Raw genomic sequence first — 19,362 nt, 5'->3', positions numbered from 1 at the left:
AGCAGCCGCATAGCACAGAGAGATCAGCTCGATGCTTTGTGACCACCTAGAGGGGTGGGATAGGGAGGGTGGGAGGGAGGGAGACGCAAGAGGGAGGGGATATGGAGATATATGTATATGTATAGCTGATTCACTTCGTTATACAGCAGAAACCAACAGAACATTGTAAAGCAATTATACTCCAATAAAGATGTTAAAAAAAAAAAATCCCCTTCCTCAGATTGGCGGTGGGTTGGGGGAGCGGGGGCTGAGAAGCAAAACCAAAAAAACTGCAAACTAGATACAAGATTAGAACACCTGGTTTATTGGGAAAAATTCATAATGAAAACTGCAACTGCTTATTTTTACAACTTACAAGATAATAATTTGATACATAAAATGAATTGGTTTTCATTACATAAGTACAAATATTTTTTAAAAAATCCATGTGATATATCATATTTGCCATTCAGAGAAATCCCACATCCATGAATTCTCCTGTTACATGTTTTACCTCAGATATTTTTAATCTGTTTACCAAGGGAAACCAGGTTTTTAACCGTATTTGAGTTTTTGCTTACAGCTGCAGTCTATCAGAAGCTGTGTCTACATGATTAGAGCTTGGTCAAGCCTAAGGTGAAAAATTCAAGCCATTTCTTCTCTTTAGGCTGTTTTAATGTTACTTTTGTGATGGGAATGGCCCTCTTCATGGTTTACTGAACAAACTAATCCTACCTAGAGGTTACAACGAATTAGACCAGTCCATCTTTTAATCCAGTCTACCCTAGTCTAGAACATATAGACACCAAACAGCGCACAATTATTAGTAGCACTTTACCACACCCCAACCCTACAAACCACTTTAAAAGAGAAAATTTCATGTTAAGATTTCACTACTTAAGGAGGTCTTATTACTGCAACAGGCTTTGGCTATGAAAGAATACTTTCCTGGATGCCATATCAAGTTAACGGGAAGCTTAGCCCCAAATCAATTATTCATGATGTTAATTAGAAATTCTCACAAATGATATGCATTTAGGAAATGATTTTGCTTCTTTAAATAGCTGAAGGTTTGAAAAAATATTTATTTTTTGCATTTCTTTCAGAATATTTGGTCACTGGCAATTTTTACCAATATCTTCCTCTTCTCCTTAGTCCTTAATAGACCCAGTTCATTCCATCTGGGAAAAACAGAAACCTGACCAGATTACTCAAATCTTTGAAGCCTTCTCATTTTTACCTTATAAATTATGTGGTTAGTTTTGGTCTCATATTCTTTTACAAATGCAATATAAATGGTATGGCTAGATATAAGGAAACACTGGCATATTAGTAATTAGGTAATTAGTTAAAAGAAGTTAAGTCTTGTTTAAGTCTATAAATCATAGATAAAAGATGAATATGAAACTCTAAAACTATTTAAGAAATATTCTCTCCCAAAGAATTTTAGCATTTTGACTATAGTTTAATGATATGAACACTGCCCCAAACATAGGTTCAGAGTATTCCGGGGGAAACAGTTTCTTTCTCTGGAATCCATCTCAGCAGCAGTGATGTTCTTCTGCTCATTCCCCACCTTAGGGAGATGTGTAGAAGTACCTGGGCTTGGCATTGCCCAGCAGGTCATCTGCATAGTTGGGGAGGCAACAGAAGAAGAAGGAACAGCCAATCAGGATAATCGTAGCCGCCCACCCAAAGCCGTAGGCCCAGCTATAGATGTAAGTGACACCAGAGTCGTTAAAGGTCTCATTGTACTTCACAGGGTAAACTACCAGGCTGATGATCTGGAACACAGCTAAAAGGAAGGAAAAAAAAATACAAAGTATGAATGTATGAATGAATGAATGCATGGTAACAACAGATTATTTCCCCTTCCACAACATTTTTGCCTTAAAATAAGTATTAAATCCACCTAAATAATGCTGATAAAAGGGGCTGGGGGAGTCTAGTTAATCATAAGCCAAAAAAGATGACTGAATATTGTGTGTCAGAGATACCTGGCACTAGGTAGAATACTGAGTATATGAAATACAGACAGAAAATTAGAGATTCATGTACCTATGTAAGCATTATATATACTAAAGTAAAACGTGCTGAATTGTGGTGTGCAATAGAAAGCAAGAGGTTAGAGGAGAGCCTACTTTTTCATCTTTGCTTTTCCTGTGCCAAACATAAGTTAATATTATCAGTGTTAGCAAAATAAAACATATATGTACATATATATATGTGTGTATGCACACACAGACACAGATAGAGGAATATTCATTCAATAAATAAATGACTAAATAAAACAATGAATCAATGATGCGAATGATCAATGGGAGAATCAGCAGAAAAGCCTGCAGAGGAAGGGGGAATCTGAAGAATAAATAGAAATGAAGAGATGGAGGGCAGGAAGAAGAGCATTCCAGCCTGGGGGAATAGAAGTAAAAGAGGGGAATAACCACAGTGCTTTAAAAAGTGAAAGGGGGGCTTCCCTGGTGGTGCAGTGGTTGAGAGTCCGCCTGCCGATGCAGGGGACACGGGTTCGTGCCCCGGTCCGGGAAGATCCCACATGCCACCGAGCGGCTGGGCCCGTGAGCCATGGCCGCTGAGCCTGCGCGTCCGGAGCCTGTGCTCCGCAATGGGAGAGGCCACAGCAGTGAGAGGCTCGCGTACCGCAAAAAAAAAAAAAAAAAAAAAAAGTGAAAGGGAAGATAGGGGAAGGAAAACATATGTCAAAAAACTTTCTAAACTCTTTGATATGAGTCACATTATTACAATTATTATTAATCATGTATTAACAATTTACATTGCTTAAAAATAAAAGGAATTTATTAAATCTACTTTGTAGTCTTTTTCAATGCACATGCATAATTCTATAAAGCTGTAATGAGTATACACATGCTATGCTATGCTATGCATTTTTTACCTAGTATTTAGTATGCGCATTGCCATGACTTTGGGTATAAGCAAATTTTAGCTCTGTGACACTCAGACGCTACTCTTCACAAAGAGCGATCAGCTGGCTGAGCTCCCAGGAGTATGTCAGGGAGTGAATAGTCCTCACCACCACTTTTCTTTCACCTTAATTTTTTTCTACTAGCTCCACAGATATACCCTTAACTAGTTTTCTTTTTTTTTTTTTTAATTACTAGAAAGGCTGTAGATGTTTCCACATCTTGATTTGTTGCTTCTACTTCCCAACTTAAAATGTTCTTCTTTGGCAACTTATGAAGGGCAATCTTAGTGCAGATCTTAAATATTTCTCTGGTTCCTGTCTACTTTATTTATTTATTTTTAAATATTTATTTATTTATTTTGGCTGCACCAGATCTTAGTTGCGGCATGCAGGATTTTTTTTTTTCCAGTTGTGGCATGCGGACTCTTAGTTGTGGCATGTGGTCTTCTTAGTTGCAACATGCAAACTCTTAGTTGCAGCATGCATGTGGGATCTAGTTCCCCCACCAAGGATCAAACCTGGGCCCCCTGCACTGGGAGTGCAGAGTCTTACCCACTGGACCACGAGGGAAGTCCCGCTTTCTGTCTAGTTTAAATAACAAAGTCTCACTAGTTAAGTTTGTCATCTTCTGCAAATCATTGTGTATGACACAAAAGGAACACTTCTCTGCATTTTTCTCTAATACGCCTAGTAATAGATGTTAAACATTGTTATTTACCCATTTTGGTTCATCACATAAAGTTCTTGTAATGGTTTGGATGAATTTTTACAAAATCTAAATTGTACTGGTGTTCAGTTATTCTGATTTTAACCCAATAATATACATCAAATTAAAAATAATTGTTATGAAATATATCTTAAAAATCAAGTAGGGCTTATTCAACGTTATTACCACTAAAAATGTATTGAGATTTCTAGGCTTTTTATTTTTCTATTAAACATTTCCCATTCCACTTGTCCAACTTTGTAGGAGAAGAGGAGAATTAAATTGTAAAATGAGAACACGGGGTTAAGCAGGACAGTTCAGCTGTTTATCTATCAAAACTCACCAGAATGAGTTTTTTTTACAATAACTCCTGCAACCCTGTTAGCTAGAGATGGTAATTACTAGATGTTAATGTTTTAATGTTAAGGTGGACAGAAGAATTTTACTAGGATTTCTTTTAATTTTGGTAAAATATACTCAACATAATATTTATCATTTTAACCATTTGCTAAGTGTTCGATTCAGTGGCATTAAATACATTCACAATGTTGTGTAATCATCACCACTATCCATACCTAAAACATTTTCAACATCCACAGTATGTACCCATTACCCCCTCCCCTCGGCTGCTGGTAAGCTCTAATCGACTTTCTGTCTCTGTGAATTTGACTCTTCCAGGTATTTCATACAAGTGAAATCATAAAATATTCATCCTGTATCTACCTTATTTCTTTCAGCATAATGTTTTCAAGGTCCGTCCATGTTGTAGCTCACATCAAAATTTCATTCCTTTTTATGGCTGAATGATATTCCATTGTATGTATAGACTACATTTTGTTTATATATTTATCTGCTGCTGAACACTTGGGTTGTTTCCTCCTTTTGGCTATTGTGAATAATGCTGCTATGAACATGGACATACAAGTACCTATTCAAATCCCTGCTTTTGGTTCTTTTGGATATATACCTAGAAGTGGAATTGATGGGTCATAAAGGATTTTTCAATGAACGTTAATGTCATAGTGTTATTTCTAATGGTGATTTATAATAGGCATCTACCTAGTCTTCTAAGACATGTGATAGGAAGCTACATCAAATTGTTTCTTTGATAAGGTCTTGTAAATTTCAACTACAAAACACCAAATAAAAGTGGAGGTGGGATTCAACAAAATTCTTCATATGTTTTGTGATTCCTAGCCATTTCTGGTTCTAAAATATTATTCCAAAAGCAAAGTTTGAAACGTGAGGAACACTCGAGTCAACTTTATTTTGAATCAAGAGACATGTTTAAATGTACAGGGGACGGTTAGACCTGCACTGGCTGGTTCTCGGAGGCTACCTCCTTCCTCCCAGCCAGGGCCTTTTTCCTCCTCACTTACCCCGCCCTAGATCCTGCCATCATCTTCTTTGTACTCAGGGAACCCTGCGCACAGTGGTCCCACTCAGGCTCAGGCTTGATCCTGTGGACCCCTCTAGTTACAAGGCTTCTGACTTGTTTCCAAAACGATATGCTCACTGTGTATTTATACCCCAGGTCTGTGGCTGGACTTCGGCTTTGGTTCCATGAGCCTAAGTTGGTAGCTTGAGAAATGGACTATGGCCGCCTCGCTTTGTCCTTATCAGCATCTTCTTCTTCTTTCCCCTCCTCAGGAAATCCAGATTTGCATCTAAATCCAGCTCTGTGGCTGGGGTCCTGCTCCTTTGGCAGACTTCCCTACTGCCAGGTGCCCACCTAAAATTTCAAATAATTCTTGCCTCTAGATTCTTGCTCCTAGATTCCTAGTTCTTATATTCCCTTAATAAATGTTCTCTCCGAGCCCCACCCAACTGCATAACTAAGTTTCCCATCCCCCAACCCTGGCTCTAAGCTGCAAAGAGGCAATTCCAGATCTGGCCCCTCCCAGATCCCCCATCCCCACTGCAGAAAACCCTTCTGTGACCCACCACATCCTAAGACTGCAGAACGCCTTCAACAAGTGCAATGGTTCAGGGACATTCCAGTCCCCTCAGGCATGGGGCTCATGGGAGGCCAGCCTGGGACCACTATGGAGACACTGCACTTCCAGCCCTGGTCCCTCGGGGCAGGGGTGTCAAGGACATGGGGTCATCTACAAGACATAGCAGCAGGTAGAGTGATGACCTTCCTCACTTGGATGGGGGGCATGGAACGCTGTCTCAGGCAGAGAATAAAAGGGATCCAGCTCTTAAAATACATCTCTCCTCTGTTACTTCTGCCTTTGGCGACCCATTTTCCGAGAACAGATCAGGAACTGTATTGCCAGAGATCTTTGTGGCGTGGACATTATTATATTGATGTCCCCTGCAGATAGGAAGAAAGGATTGCTGGCGCACAGTCTTACCAGCCAGGGCCAGGAGGCTTCCAATCATTCTCAGGAAGACAAGCATTTGGGATCCGCAGAAGGCAAAGAAAGACAGGATGAAACAGATCACCAGGATGATGAAGCCACAGAAGAGCATGGCGGCAGCTGCTCTTCCCCACGCTATAAGAAAGAAACAGCAATTAGTGAGACAGACAAGCCAAATTTAAAAATTACTTATCAAAGCATCAATGGGGTTTTTTTTTCTTTCTACTAATTGTATTTGGGTGGAAGAACGGTTTTTCTTTAGACAATACTTAAGCATCTCCATATTTTAAGGGAAGAATAGGCAATTCATAGGTAGGACATTAACATACTGATATGCAGTAATGCCTTATCCCCTCGGTTTGGGGGCAAATGTTTATACCTCCAAAATGAAAAGTAAACTACATTAAACTGTATCTCATTTAATAAACTGGCATACAAACAGATATATTTAAAAGAGTCACTCAAGTTCTACTATAACATGACCACAGTAAACAACATTTTTACTATGGAACAATCCAAATTATAATCTCTTCAGGAACTGTTTCAAATACCTTTAAAAGGATCTTGGTTCCATATTAAGGTTTGGTCCCATGCAAAAATAATTATTGAAAACTCATAGTACTTATGACTAGACAGAGATATAAAATAAAACAATTTAATTGTAAAGTAGCTAGCTGTGCTTTTTATCACAAGTTTAGGTGCAAACAACATTTCTAAATTTTTGCCTAAATTTTAACTTGTGAAGTATTCAGAATTTATTGCACAGTAATTCTCAATTATTGACATGGGCCCTAAAGACAATAAGGATGAGGTGGAAATTGAGGTCTAGGTTTGAAGATCTACATGGGCAGCTCTAGCCCTGGGTCATTCTGCTCTGCCCTTGTGGGAAGAGAAGAGTCATGACTCCCAAGCTAAGGATTCTAGCCAATAATTCTTATTGTTCAAACTGCACCGATTTGTAAAATCTCTTCCCACACAACCTTCTCTCTAGAGGTAGTGACTGACATGTAGGAAGTAATCGCTCTGTGCCAGGCACGGGGCTAAGAACCCGCCATGCCTTAGCAACCTGAATCCTCACAATAACTTTTTAAGGTTCACACTCTGTTATCATTTCTATTTTAGAAGTGAGATTATGCTAAGCCTTTGAGAGTCCAGATAACCTGCCCATAGCCACACAGCTGGCAGCCAAGTTTGATTTCCAGACTGTCTGAATCCAGAACAGGACTCTTTTTTTTTTTTTTAAGATATAATTTACATACTAGAAAATTCATCCATTTAAAGTGTACAATTGTGTAGTTTTCACTCTATTCACAGGGTTGTGCAACCATCACCACTTACAATTCCAAAATTTTCATCACCCCAAAGAGAAACCCCATGACCGTTAGCAGTGCCTTTCTCCTCCTCCCTTCCTTCAGCTTCTGATCTACTTTCTGTCTCTATAAATTTGCTTATTCTGGACATTTCATATAAATGGAATTATATACTATGTGGCCTTTGTGACTGTCTTACGCTTTCACTTAGCATAATGTCTTCAAGGTTCACCCATGTTGGAGCAGCATGGATTAGGACTGCATTCCTTTTTATGACCAATAATTATTCTATTGTATGGATAGCCCACATCATGATTACCCACTCATTCATTAATGGATGAACATGCACCCTTAACCTATTTCTCTTTATTGCATTTGAAAAGGAGAGATGCGTGGACCTTGGCACTGGTTTTACTCCAGCTTTAACCGAGCTTGGCTGGCAAACATCCTGACTTAATTTGGGGTCATTGGACTGGTCAATATTAGACAAAGATAAGGACTAGCAGAAAGAACAAGGGCTTGGGGGCCAGCTTGCCCTCGTTTATCCCCTGCCTCTGTTACCTATTAGCCACTGTCAGTCTGCTCATCTGTTAACCAAGGCTAAAATGCCTTCTTTCAAGATCACTGTGAGGATGAGAGCTCTTGTGTGAAAAGTCATGGAGCTATTAATTCTCCAGCCCTCTCTGTTCAAAAATGTCCTCACGTATTCCTATGACTTTCTCCAGTACCTCAAGTTTTCACTTTATTCGACCTTCTCAAGGTTCTACACTGTCACATGAAGACTCTTCCTCAGTTCTCCACTGCATGTTTACATCTTCAACTGTTAGAGACAAACCTGGGCTGAGCTCCCCTGTTCCCTTCTCTAGCCTCCACACTCCCCACAAATCTTCATCTAGTAGATTCAGGGATGACTGGGGTATAATAGGTAATTAAGGAAACGACACATGCTCAATGTTTTTTACATGCTCAAATACATGTTTTCACACAAATTACTCCTTAGTGGCACTGGTCAGGATGGCGTCATGACAGTGCCTGAGTGGGCCTAGTTTTATGTTTATAATTTTTATTACTTTCCTCCATGTCTTGCTCTTCCTGTGAGATCAGTAAGACCAAGGTAAAATAGAAATGTTTTATTTTAAAATAGACATGGATAAAGCCAAAATGTGAGATTGAGTAAGTCTCTTTTCTCACTTTTGCCTTGTCCTTCGAGTAAGGTAACTTTCCAGAGAAAAGGGACCATGCTTTGGAAAGAACATTAATTAATCAGACCATCTCGAAGTCTAGCCCATAAACCACTGACTCCAAATCATCAGTGGTGCTTATAAAAAGTATGGATTCTGGGCTTCCCTGGTGGCGCAGTGGTTGAGAGTCCGCCTGCAGATGCAGGGGACACGGGTTCGTGCCCCGGTCCGGGAGGATCCCACATGCCGCAGAGAGGCTGGGCCCGTGAGCCATGGCCGCTGGGCCTGCGCATCTGGAGCCTGTGCTCCGCAACGGGAGAGGCCACAGCAGTGAGAGGCCCGCGTACCGCAAAAAAAAAAAAAAAAAAAAGTATGGATTCCTACGCATCCCTCCAGACACACTGAATCAGAGTTGGAAAGGAATATGCATTTTACTGGTATTTCTTACATTTATACTAAAGTTTGAGAACAACTAAGAGAGATGATCAATCTTCTTATAAAAATAGTTGCAACGTTGCCAAAAAGGAGCATGTAACTTTCAGTATGTGACCCACTGTCAAATACAGTCTCATGTCTGTAATTTTTGCATGGCTACTGCCAATCATTAAATTCAATTAAATACAATCATTAAATTCCAATAAGCAGACACTGAGTTTTCCTTTTAAGGTGAGTTCACATGTTTGAAACTGTTCAATGCAAAGGCAACACAGCTATATAAGCCATACAGAGGAATGCAAACAGTGAAGATCAATTGTAGAGCAGAATGTGAGTTTTCAATAAAAACAGGAGAAACCTCCTAACAGGGAACATATTTAGTAATCAAACTTTGATAACCACAGATTAAGGTTTTTAAAGTATAGCTAAATAAATTATGTATGATGTTGCTATAAAGAGTAACATCAATCATTTTACCTGTTTATTTGAGGAAATAAGAAGTTATACAAAGTTAGATTATTGCTATTACCGCTTCCGCTGACATTACCGCTAAGGTGTAATTTACATTTAGTTTCAGGTACTTGAAAGGAATTAAATAAAAGAAATAGTAAGCCAATTCACCTAACCTAAAACCAACAGGTGAATGTAAATATAAACAGATCATTTAAAGAACTTTTCCCATGTTATGTTAAATCAACTCAATTAGCGTCTTATTTAAAATGCTGAGTCTAAAGAAAAATCAAAATGGAAAGTTAAGCAACAGTCTGTCTGGAGAAAGGCTGCCTTGGAAGTAGAACGTGTAAAACCTGCCCCTTGAGAGTGGAAACACCCACATTGATTCACTTAACTATCATTTAAGGTACAAATCTTGACATGGTTTTGAAGGTCCTGACTGATGGATAACAAGGAAGGCAATCTGTTGTCTCATGTCAATGACTATTTTGTTGTAAGATGATGAGATGGATCCTACCAGGTCTGAGCAGGGTCCTCCCAGCCCAATATTCTGCCTGAGAAGGGAACCAACAGCCATGTAGACTAACAACATGACAATTCTCCATCACATACATTTTGAAAACTTAAGATAAATCTGTAGGCTAAGTGCCTTTGGTCTCCCTTAATCACCCAGAATGAGTCCAATATCTATAAATTTACCCAACCCTTCGGAAACTATATATTTATATTTTATATTATACCTTGGTCTAAATTGTACCCTGTTTACCAGCCTCAGTGGAAAAACATCAATTTTTAAAACTTATCTTGAAGCTACTTCTTTCATGATTCAACATCAACAGATGGTCCTCAGTTCTTTGAAGACAGTCCATCTTCATCGATTCTGAAGACAAGTCTGTCCTTCATTAATATTTTATACACTAAATTTCTGCCTTTCCTAATCCACATTTTACTGGTATTTCTTACATCCATACTAAAATCTGAGAACAACTAAGATAGATGATTAATCTCCTTATAAAAACAGATTGCAGCACTGCCAGAAAGGAGCATGTAACTTTCAGTATGTGACCTGCTGTCAATTATAGTCTCATTTCTATAGATTTTTTTCATGGTTACTGCCAATCATTAAATTCAATTTAAAAAATCATTAAATTCAAATAAGCAGAATGTGTGTGTGTGTGTGTGTGTGTGTGTGTGCGCGCGCGCGCGTGTGTGTAGGGGATTGGGGATTGGGGAAGGATTCTCATTGTCAATTATCTTTCTCTGAATTGAGACCACAAAAGCATGCTGCATTCCAGGTAAACAGAGTTTCTGTGTAGGAATGTTGTTTGTTTGTTTTGTTTCCTTAAGGGAAACATATATGTTTCCCTGAAACATGTTTCATATATGTATATAATTTATTCTGTCCTAAGTTTATTTTCTAAGTACCACTTGAAGAAATTTATGTTATCAAAGAAACCAGCAACATTATAAATCCACTTTTAGATAAGATTCATTAAAGATCCACGTAGGTAATGAATGGCTTATCAGATTTTGCTATTGCTTGCAAAGATTCAACATTAAGTCAACAACATGGAAACCATTCACTGGTTACTAATGAAATTCTGAATTTTTTCTAAAAAATGTTTTTAAGTTTTTTGTATGAGGGATAATGCTATATGTTTTTCCAGAGATTATATACTAAAACATGATGGTACAAGGCAAATACAGCTGGGAAAAGACCAGTAAGATCGACTGATAAGAAAAGAGCAATAAAAGTAAAAATAAATAAATACCTTGAATATCAAGCTAGAAACCATAAATCAAAGTTAAGTTTGTGAAAAGAAAAAATAAATAACTTTTATTTTAAGACAAGGAGAGCACTACTGCTATATCATGGGTGATATTTTGGAGACTGTCATTACTTTTTCACCCCAAATTAGTATTTCTTTTAATGGATTTGCTGCATTCTTCAGTAGTTTTACATGTGGGCACCAAACATTGACCAAAACAGTCTGTGGCCTAGCCCCTTACTCAGTGCCCTGCAGATTCCAAATTGTCACCCAACTAGAGGGTGGTTCCTTTCCAGAACAAAGGATTCATCTATGAACAATACAGAAAGCCCTACCCAGTGAATACAAGATTTTGTCAGATTCCCTCCTATTGTTTCTATAAAGTTCTTTATGTCATACACAAGCAGAATTGAAAACTGGACAAGACCATAAGTGAAAAAATAAAAAAGATGCTATTTTGTGACCACTTAGAGGGGTGGGATAAGGAGGGTGGGAGGGAGATGCAAGAGGGAGGAGATATGGGACTATATGTATATGTATAGCTGATTCACTTTGTTATAAAGCAGAAACTAACACACCATTGTAAAGCAATTATACTCCAACATATATATATATATATATATATATATATATATATATATCCTCCAGGTTCAAAAAAAAAAGATGCTATCTACAAATAAATATAAACATGGGTGGATGATATATTCAAAAAGACTGTGGCGTAGTCAATGAGGAGATCTACAGTAATACAGGCCAGTGCTTCTGAAACTTAAAAGTGCTTGCGAATCACCCGGGGACCTTGTTAAAATACAGATTCCAATTCAGTAGGTGAGGTCTGAGATGCTGAGTATCCAGTAATCTCCCAGATAATGCCGATGCTGCTGGTCTATAACACACAAGTAGCAAAAATCTGGAGGATGACTCAGAAACGCCTCCAAAAAAATCTCGACACAGGAAGAATGATTCTGCCGAAGGTTTGGAAGGCACGAAAGGAATGGCTTAAAGGAGGAATGATGCTGGGGTCTCTGGGGAGAAATTCCACAGTAGGTGTGAGATTCTTTACATGCTCTACATTTTCCCCTGACACTGAGCCAGATGATAACCCTTTCCCATTGGTTTTTATGGAACTTTACCCCTTTATGGCCTTCTTTTAAAGTCTGAGTGGGGAAACTATCCTACACGGGAAGATGGGAAAATACAGGAAATTCTGTGTGAACTCAGACAAGATAACTAGCAGCAAATTTGGAATCTACCCTCAAATGTTTGAAAATCTGTCCGTTGGAAGAAGGCTGGAAAGAAGAATTTACAGAGAAGCACATTTCACCTCTTGTCGGTGTAAGAGGGGTACTTTTAAACAAATTGCATCGTGGAGAAAATTGAGTTAAGTTGCTGAACAACGGGAAGAAGCTCAGATCAGCCACGGGCGATGCTGATAGGTGGGCTTTGGAGAAAGCTTGAGTAGGCGCACTATTCATCTCTCCTAGTTCTAATAGTCTAGGAGCCTCTGGCCATTTACAAGGAGAAAACACAAATCAGGAATTGAGGCTCTCTGGTAGTGCTAAGTGCAGCAAATGTGGAGTAAACTGGTCAAGATCACTGGTTCCTAGACGTCTAGATTTTATAAATCAACATATATTTTTTTAATTATGAAAATCAATTGAGAGTGTCCAACTTTTTGTTTTACTATGTACGAATGTGAACACATGCCCGCAAAGATTAGTCTATCTACTAATGCCTAATTTCATAAAATAAGAGCGTTTGAATACCTGACCCTGCCCCTCTGCAAAAAAGCCACAAGAACATAACCTCAAAATGAAATCTTTTAAGTTGAATTTAGGCTAATGTAAAACTATTAACTTCATACTTATTGATATTTTTCTCATTTCTCGTGCATTTAAGAACCATAGGGCTAGATGATCTAAAAATATTTCCTATATTAACCTGATTCTTCGACTTATCCAAGGCTGATTTCATGTAAAAAACATTCAATGTGGTATCTTTGGTAAAAATGAGGCTCTGCACTTCTGAGTTCAGATCCAAGGCAAAGGCTCTCCAACGCTGCCACACTGACTCCCCGCCGTCCTTCTTGGAGCATAAATTCATCTCAACTGTCCCTGTAATTTATGCATAAACTTATCTTCATTAGTCTCTACCCTGACAAGTCAGAGCTTGCTTAGGACTTGAAATCTACATCTCTGCTGCTGAAAATATCCTCCTGATGTACTCTTTCTTAAAACTGTAAAAGAAGGTGCCAGGAGTGCAAAAATACTATCTGTGAACATGGATTCAAATTTAATTTAGCATTTTCTTTTATTTATTTTTTTATTTTTGGCTGAGTTGGGTCTTCGTTGCTGTGCGCAGGCTTTCTCTCTAGTTGCAGTACGCGGGCTTCTCATTGCCGTGGCTTCTCTTGTTGTGGAGCATGGGCTCTAGGCACGCAGGCTTCCGTAGTTGTGGCCCACGGGCTTAGTTGCTCCGCGGCATGTGGGATCTTCCCGGACCAGGGCTCGAACCCGTGTGCCCTGCATTGGCAGGCGGATTCTTAACCACTGTGCCACCAGGGAAGTCCTAACTTTGCATTTTCTTTATACATGAAATTTGAATGATCATTTCAATGTTTAAATATAGATTTTTCTTTTCCAATTTTGAGGACTAGAAACCATGACTTTTTAAAAAATTCAAACAAGAATTTGTATTTATTTATTTGTTACTATTATGTAAAAGAAAATATTCAGTGTTTAATTTGATTCATTTATGAGGAAAAATGAGGTGATATGGTTCTGAAATTCTTTTAAAAAAGTTAATGACAGTGAAGAATATAACATTCTGCTTTTTACATAATTCTATGGAACTATTTACCTTTATATAAAAAGTCTCTATTATTTAGTATTATTGCTGATACCTGCCAGCAAAATGAACATATTGTTACAAATGTCAGCAAATAAAAAAGATAGTGAAGCACTTTGTAATAAACAGGTATACTTTCTTAATACTGTAGTTTACAGTGGTAAATCACAAGGTTTATTTTCTAGCACATAGCAAGAATTTTTTAAAAAGTGGATATACACACTTAATTCTCAATATTGAGATATCATTTTAATTAGAGCTATCAACCTTATTCCTTGTTGTGTTTGTACATACGTGGGAGTATGTGTAAACTGCTTACTGTATTTTAGATAAAATATGACCTCATGTGAACATATTGTTTTTGGCAAGGCCCAACTGCAGCTATCTGAAAGTCTCAAAAGTTCAGAGACGCCTAGATAATCAACCTATGGGATAGGAATACACAATTTCTACACCTGTGAGGCAAAACTAGCCAACAGTCCATGGCAGGAGACAGAGTGGAAGTATAATAATCACTCCAACTCATCTTTGACTTCAATAGCCTGGGATGGACCTCTCCTGGTGAAATCATAGCCATTTTCTTCTTCCCAAGGTCACCTAATGACAGTGGGTGCTAGATTCATGATTTGATTCTAGGGCTTGAGCAAAAGCCGCATCTAACACATTCTTGGCGCTTGATTATCTTTGCAAAGGTCACCGGAACAACCAAATTGGAATGTGAAAGCCACTGACCACTTATGAAAATCAGTCTTGCTGCATCACAAAGGCAGTACTAGATTCCTCAAGACTCACTTGGAAAACCGAACTTTTCTAAAGACCAATTTCTATATCAAATTGAAACATCAACTGTACACTGGATCTGTCTTTTCTCTACAATTAAAAAAAGTTAATGCTTTAGACTCCTGTCTAATTAAAAAATTAGAAAACAGAAACAAAACCTGCTTACTCCCTTCTATATCAAAGCACTCTATCAGCCTGAGGTTAGAAGAGCCACACCCTAGGAAGGTGAGTTCATCCTGCAAATCAAGAAAAATAAAAACTGCATTGTGCGTTTTTCACAAGAGGGCTGTGGTCACAGCCAGAGCTGTGCAGGCCAGATCATGTCCCAGCAATAGTGCTGATCTAGGTTCTGCCTGCACCCTTCTCCCCGAGGCACACTAACCTTCTTAACTCATGTGCCCAGAATCGCTGAATATTCTTTGGGCCTGTATTAGTCTTTGCAGTGAGATACGATTATCAAAGTCTGTTTAAAAACACACCTGTTTTAAGCAAGTCGATTAAATCCCCTACAAGATACTGAACTCTGTTGCATCTTAACCAGAAGATAGAGACATATTATTTCAAAGAAATTAATTCCCTTCAAAAACCTAAAAGACTTGGGGTAATACAAACCCTGGCAGGTGTGCTGTTTGTGCTTTCAGAGAGGAAAAACACAGACTTTAAGGAAAGTAGGAATTCCATTTAGTCTTTACATTTTATTACCTGCTAAGGAGAACCATGCCTCCTTTGGGGGGTAAATTTTTGGGGAGAACTTCCAAATAATTCCACAGTAGATAAGATAAAGCACCAAGCCCCTGATACAGGGTCCCAGAAATAAGCAGAGTTTGGTTTGAAGCCCTGGGCCACTTTGGAGGTGCGGGGCAAGTCAAAGATCCTAGCAGAGAATGGGGGAAAAAAAGCAGGGTAGCCTTCTTTCTCAGTTTTAAACTATTAAACTCAGTTGGTAAGGCTCCATTCAGTAGTAGTTGGCTTTAAGCTTCTGATTATTCTCATACTTAAACCCTCCTGTCCCGGACCCCTCCCACAATGCTAATCACGATAGACCCCGGCTGTTCTTCCCGTCTACGAGAAAGCAGGGGGTGGTACCGGCCCAGAGCAAGCTCCTCTCCAGTGCCGTGTAATAGTTAACAGGTAGTCCCTGAGGCTTCCTCCATGCTGGAAAAATAAAATACTCTATCTGCAATATATTAAATTGTCAACTCTGCTTCATTTCGCTGGTGTAGAAAATGTGTTTGCTTTTCAGATTTCAAATCAGATTAAAATAAAGTTTTCTAAACAGCAATGCCAGGCCTAAGCCCAAAAGACACTCCTTCTAACAAGAACTAGCCTGAAGCATTAAACACTGCAGTATCTACTGAAATCTTCCCTGCTGAAACTTTGATTTAAAGGGCTTTTTTAAAGGAAGAAGAGCTGCTTTCACTTAGTTCACGTTAAACGAATAATACAGCAACATGAGGGAAGGTACGCATTTTAAATACTTACATTTTAAAATATAAGGCATATTTCATATTTTAAGCTATAAAGTAGGTGGCGGAATGGGAAGAAATTTCAGTAGGTCTCCAAGAAAATATACTTTGTTCATTACATTTACTCATCAAACCCTTTTCAAATGGCTGAAATCATCTTCTGCTGTACCGACAGACCCTGCGAATAAACGTAGTTTGAACTAGGGCTATTTTCTTCCAGTGTCGAGCCTGGTTTTGGCCACTGAAAGCTGCTACTGCTTTATTTTGTTCGGGTCGGATGTATGAACCTAGGCTCTAAAGAGATTTTTGTTGAATCACCCATTACCCCCGACCCTGTTCAGTCCCTTCTCGACCCTGTTTAGTCCATTCTCATAGGGCGACTTCCGCACTCCCAGGGCGCCGGCGCTCGCCCAGCAGCCGCCCGGAGGACTTCACGGAGGCGACGGCACTCACCAAAGTCCATGAGGCTTTCGCAGGTGCTCACGGAATGACACCGCCACCACAGCGAGGACTGCTGGCCGGTACCGCTCAACTCCACCCATCCGCGGCCGGCCAACGCGATGATGTCGAAAATGATGGCGCTGAACAGGAGCATGGGCAGGATCCACCTGCAGCGCTCGCAGGCCAGGCCGCAGGCCAGCATCTCGACGGTGGTGGTGGAGAGGAGAGGAGCGCGTGGGGCTTGGACGCCGGCGGAGAGTGACCCTCGAGGGCCGGCAGCGCGACAAAAGGGAGGAGGCCGCGGGGAGGCGGCTCCTGGAGGACTCGGCTCGGGGCTGGCCGCGGGGGTGAGGCGCCCGCCCCACCTAGATTCCGGTGACTCAGAGCGCACCGCCCTGACCTGCCCGACCGGCCCGGGGCGAGCACGGGGTAGGAGGGGCCGGGCTCGGGTTACACTGGGTGTGTGTGAGCTCACTGCCCAGAGAGACCTGGAGCCGCGGGGACCCACTGCCTCGTTTCCCTCTCACTTGGTCCTCTCGCATCCAATGCTTTTCTTCTCAGTGCTTCAACGTGTACACATTTTAATCTGCGCATCACCAATGAAATATTTAACCCCTGAAGTCGGATCACGGTCTGATTTTCAACAATACGATATTTAAGTTTCGAGCCATTTGAGATGAGTGTTCACATCGGACAGGGGTCATTGCCGCACTCTTAGCGCGTGTACCGAACCCAGGAGCCGGTCCCTGACCCTCCCTGGCAGGGCTGGACGATTCCTGCTGGGGTCCACCTTTGTACCTTGTACCATGGCTGCTTCAGACTCTTCACTGCTTACCATCCCCACCTTCCCCACTCGGGTGCCAACTCGTTGACGGAAAGACCATGTTTTATTAATCTGTGTATCCCTGGTGCCCAGCACTGTGTCTGGGTCTTAAGGGGGACACAATAAACATTTTATGCGTGAACACACTGAAATTAACAAATGCTCATTTCCGTCCTAGAAGCGCTTCACCCGGCTTCTCCAGATAAATTCAGGTCCTCTTTATCGCAGTACACTCCCTACCACAAATCTCTTACCTATTTAGACCCCGCTGCATCTACCCTTTTCATTTCCTATTTTGAGGTTTCTCCAAATAAAAACCATATGTCATGTCAGCGTGCAACCAGCACCTAAAGCCCCACCTCCTGTGTCCTGACCCTGCTTGTCACCACCATGACTCCTCAGGTGTGGATGGGAGGGGGACTGAGGAGAAACAAGTTCTCAGTGTCCGCACCGCCATGGCCTTGGGCAAAGCATGAAGAATATCCAATGAAGGTCATATCTTACCTTGTACTTCCAAAGATTTATTCTGAATCACTTTTCCTTTGTATTTAATTGAAGATTTACAATATTCTGTTAGTTTCAGGTGTACAGCATAGTGATTCAGTATTTTTATAGATTATATTCCATTTAAAATTATTATAAAATATTGGCTATATTCCCTGTACTGTAAAATATATCCTTGTAGCTTATTTATTTTATACATAGAAGTTTGTACCTCTTAATCCACTACCCCTATCTTGCCCCTCCCCCTTCCCTCTTCCCACTGGTAACCACTAGTTGGTTCTCTATAACTGTGAGTCTTTCTGTTTTATTTTATTCATTCGTTTTATTTTTCTAGATTCCACATATAAGTTATATAGTCTTTGTCTTTCTCTGACCTATTTCACTAAGCATAATACCCTCCAAGTTCATCCATGTTGTTACAAATGGCAAAATTTCATTCTTTTTTAATATTCATATATATATATATATATATATATATATATATATACACACCACATTTTTATTCATTCATCTGTTGATGGACACTACGTTGCTTTCATATCTTGGATATTGTAAATAATGCTGCAGTGAACATTGGGGTGCATGTATCTTTTTGAATTAGTGTTTTCCTTTTCTTCAGATATATTCCCAGGAGTGGAATTGCTGGCTCATATGATAGTTCTATTTTTAGTTTTTTGAGAAACCTCCATACTGTTTTCCATAGTGGCTACACCAATTTACTTTTCCACCAACAGTGTAGGAGGGTTCCCTTTTCTGCACATCCTCACAAACATTTGTTATCTGTGGTCTTCTTGTTGACAGCCATTCTGACAGGCATGAGGAAATATCTCACTGTGGGTTTGATTTGCATTTCTCAGATGTGAATCCCTTACTTTTTCCATTAATTTAAAATGAAAGAAGTGGGAAATATTTAGCAGTGTTTAAAATTTAGTCTCCTGTATTTCAGTTTGGTATTCTCAATAGAAACCAAATACTATATTTTGCGTTATGCAGTTCTCTGGCAATTTTTGAGGACAAATAAAATAAAATTACTGAGAAAGTTAGTGTCCGAAACCACCTGAAATAATTTCCCCAGCCTTCATTTTACATAAACCAGCTTCACATATTTTCATTAAAGGCAAAAATTTTCACTTTCAAAAGTAGCACAAAGGGGCTTCCCTGGTGCTGCAGTGGTTAGGAATCCGCCTGCCAATGCAGGGGACACGGGTTCAGTCCCTGGTCCGGGAAGATCTCACATGCCGCGGAGCAATTAAGCCCGTGAGCCACAACTACTGAGCTCACGTGCTGCAACTACTGAAGCCTGCGTGCCTAGACCCCATTCTCTGCAACAAGAGAAGTCACCACAGTGAGAAGCCCACGCA

At 39.9% G+C, this 19,362-nt stretch overlaps 1 protein-coding gene across 1 annotated transcript; it reads right to left on the bottom strand.

Moving 5' to 3' along the window:
- Positions 1 to 429: 429 nt before the first annotated feature.
- PERP (p53 apoptosis effector related to PMP22) lies at positions 430 to 16,937 on the bottom strand. The gene is made up of 3 exons (XM_060115053.1): positions 16,687 to 16,937; positions 5,987 to 6,127; positions 430 to 1,774 (listed from the first exon to the last, which is right to left on the bottom strand). The coding sequence occupies exons 1-3, from the start codon at positions 16,874 to 16,876 to the stop codon at positions 1,557 to 1,559; spliced, it is 549 nt and encodes a 182-aa protein (XP_059971036.1). The 5' UTR covers positions 16,877 to 16,937; the 3' UTR covers positions 430 to 1,556.
- Between the last annotated feature and the right edge of the window lie 2,425 nt (positions 16,938 to 19,362).

Source organism: Mesoplodon densirostris, chromosome 12, assembly GCF_025265405.1.
Source record: "Mesoplodon densirostris isolate mMesDen1 chromosome 12, mMesDen1 primary haplotype, whole genome shotgun sequence".
NCBI lineage: Eukaryota > Metazoa > Chordata > Mammalia > Artiodactyla > Ziphiidae > Mesoplodon > Mesoplodon densirostris.
This window is presented reverse-complemented; position numbering and strand designations above follow the sequence as displayed.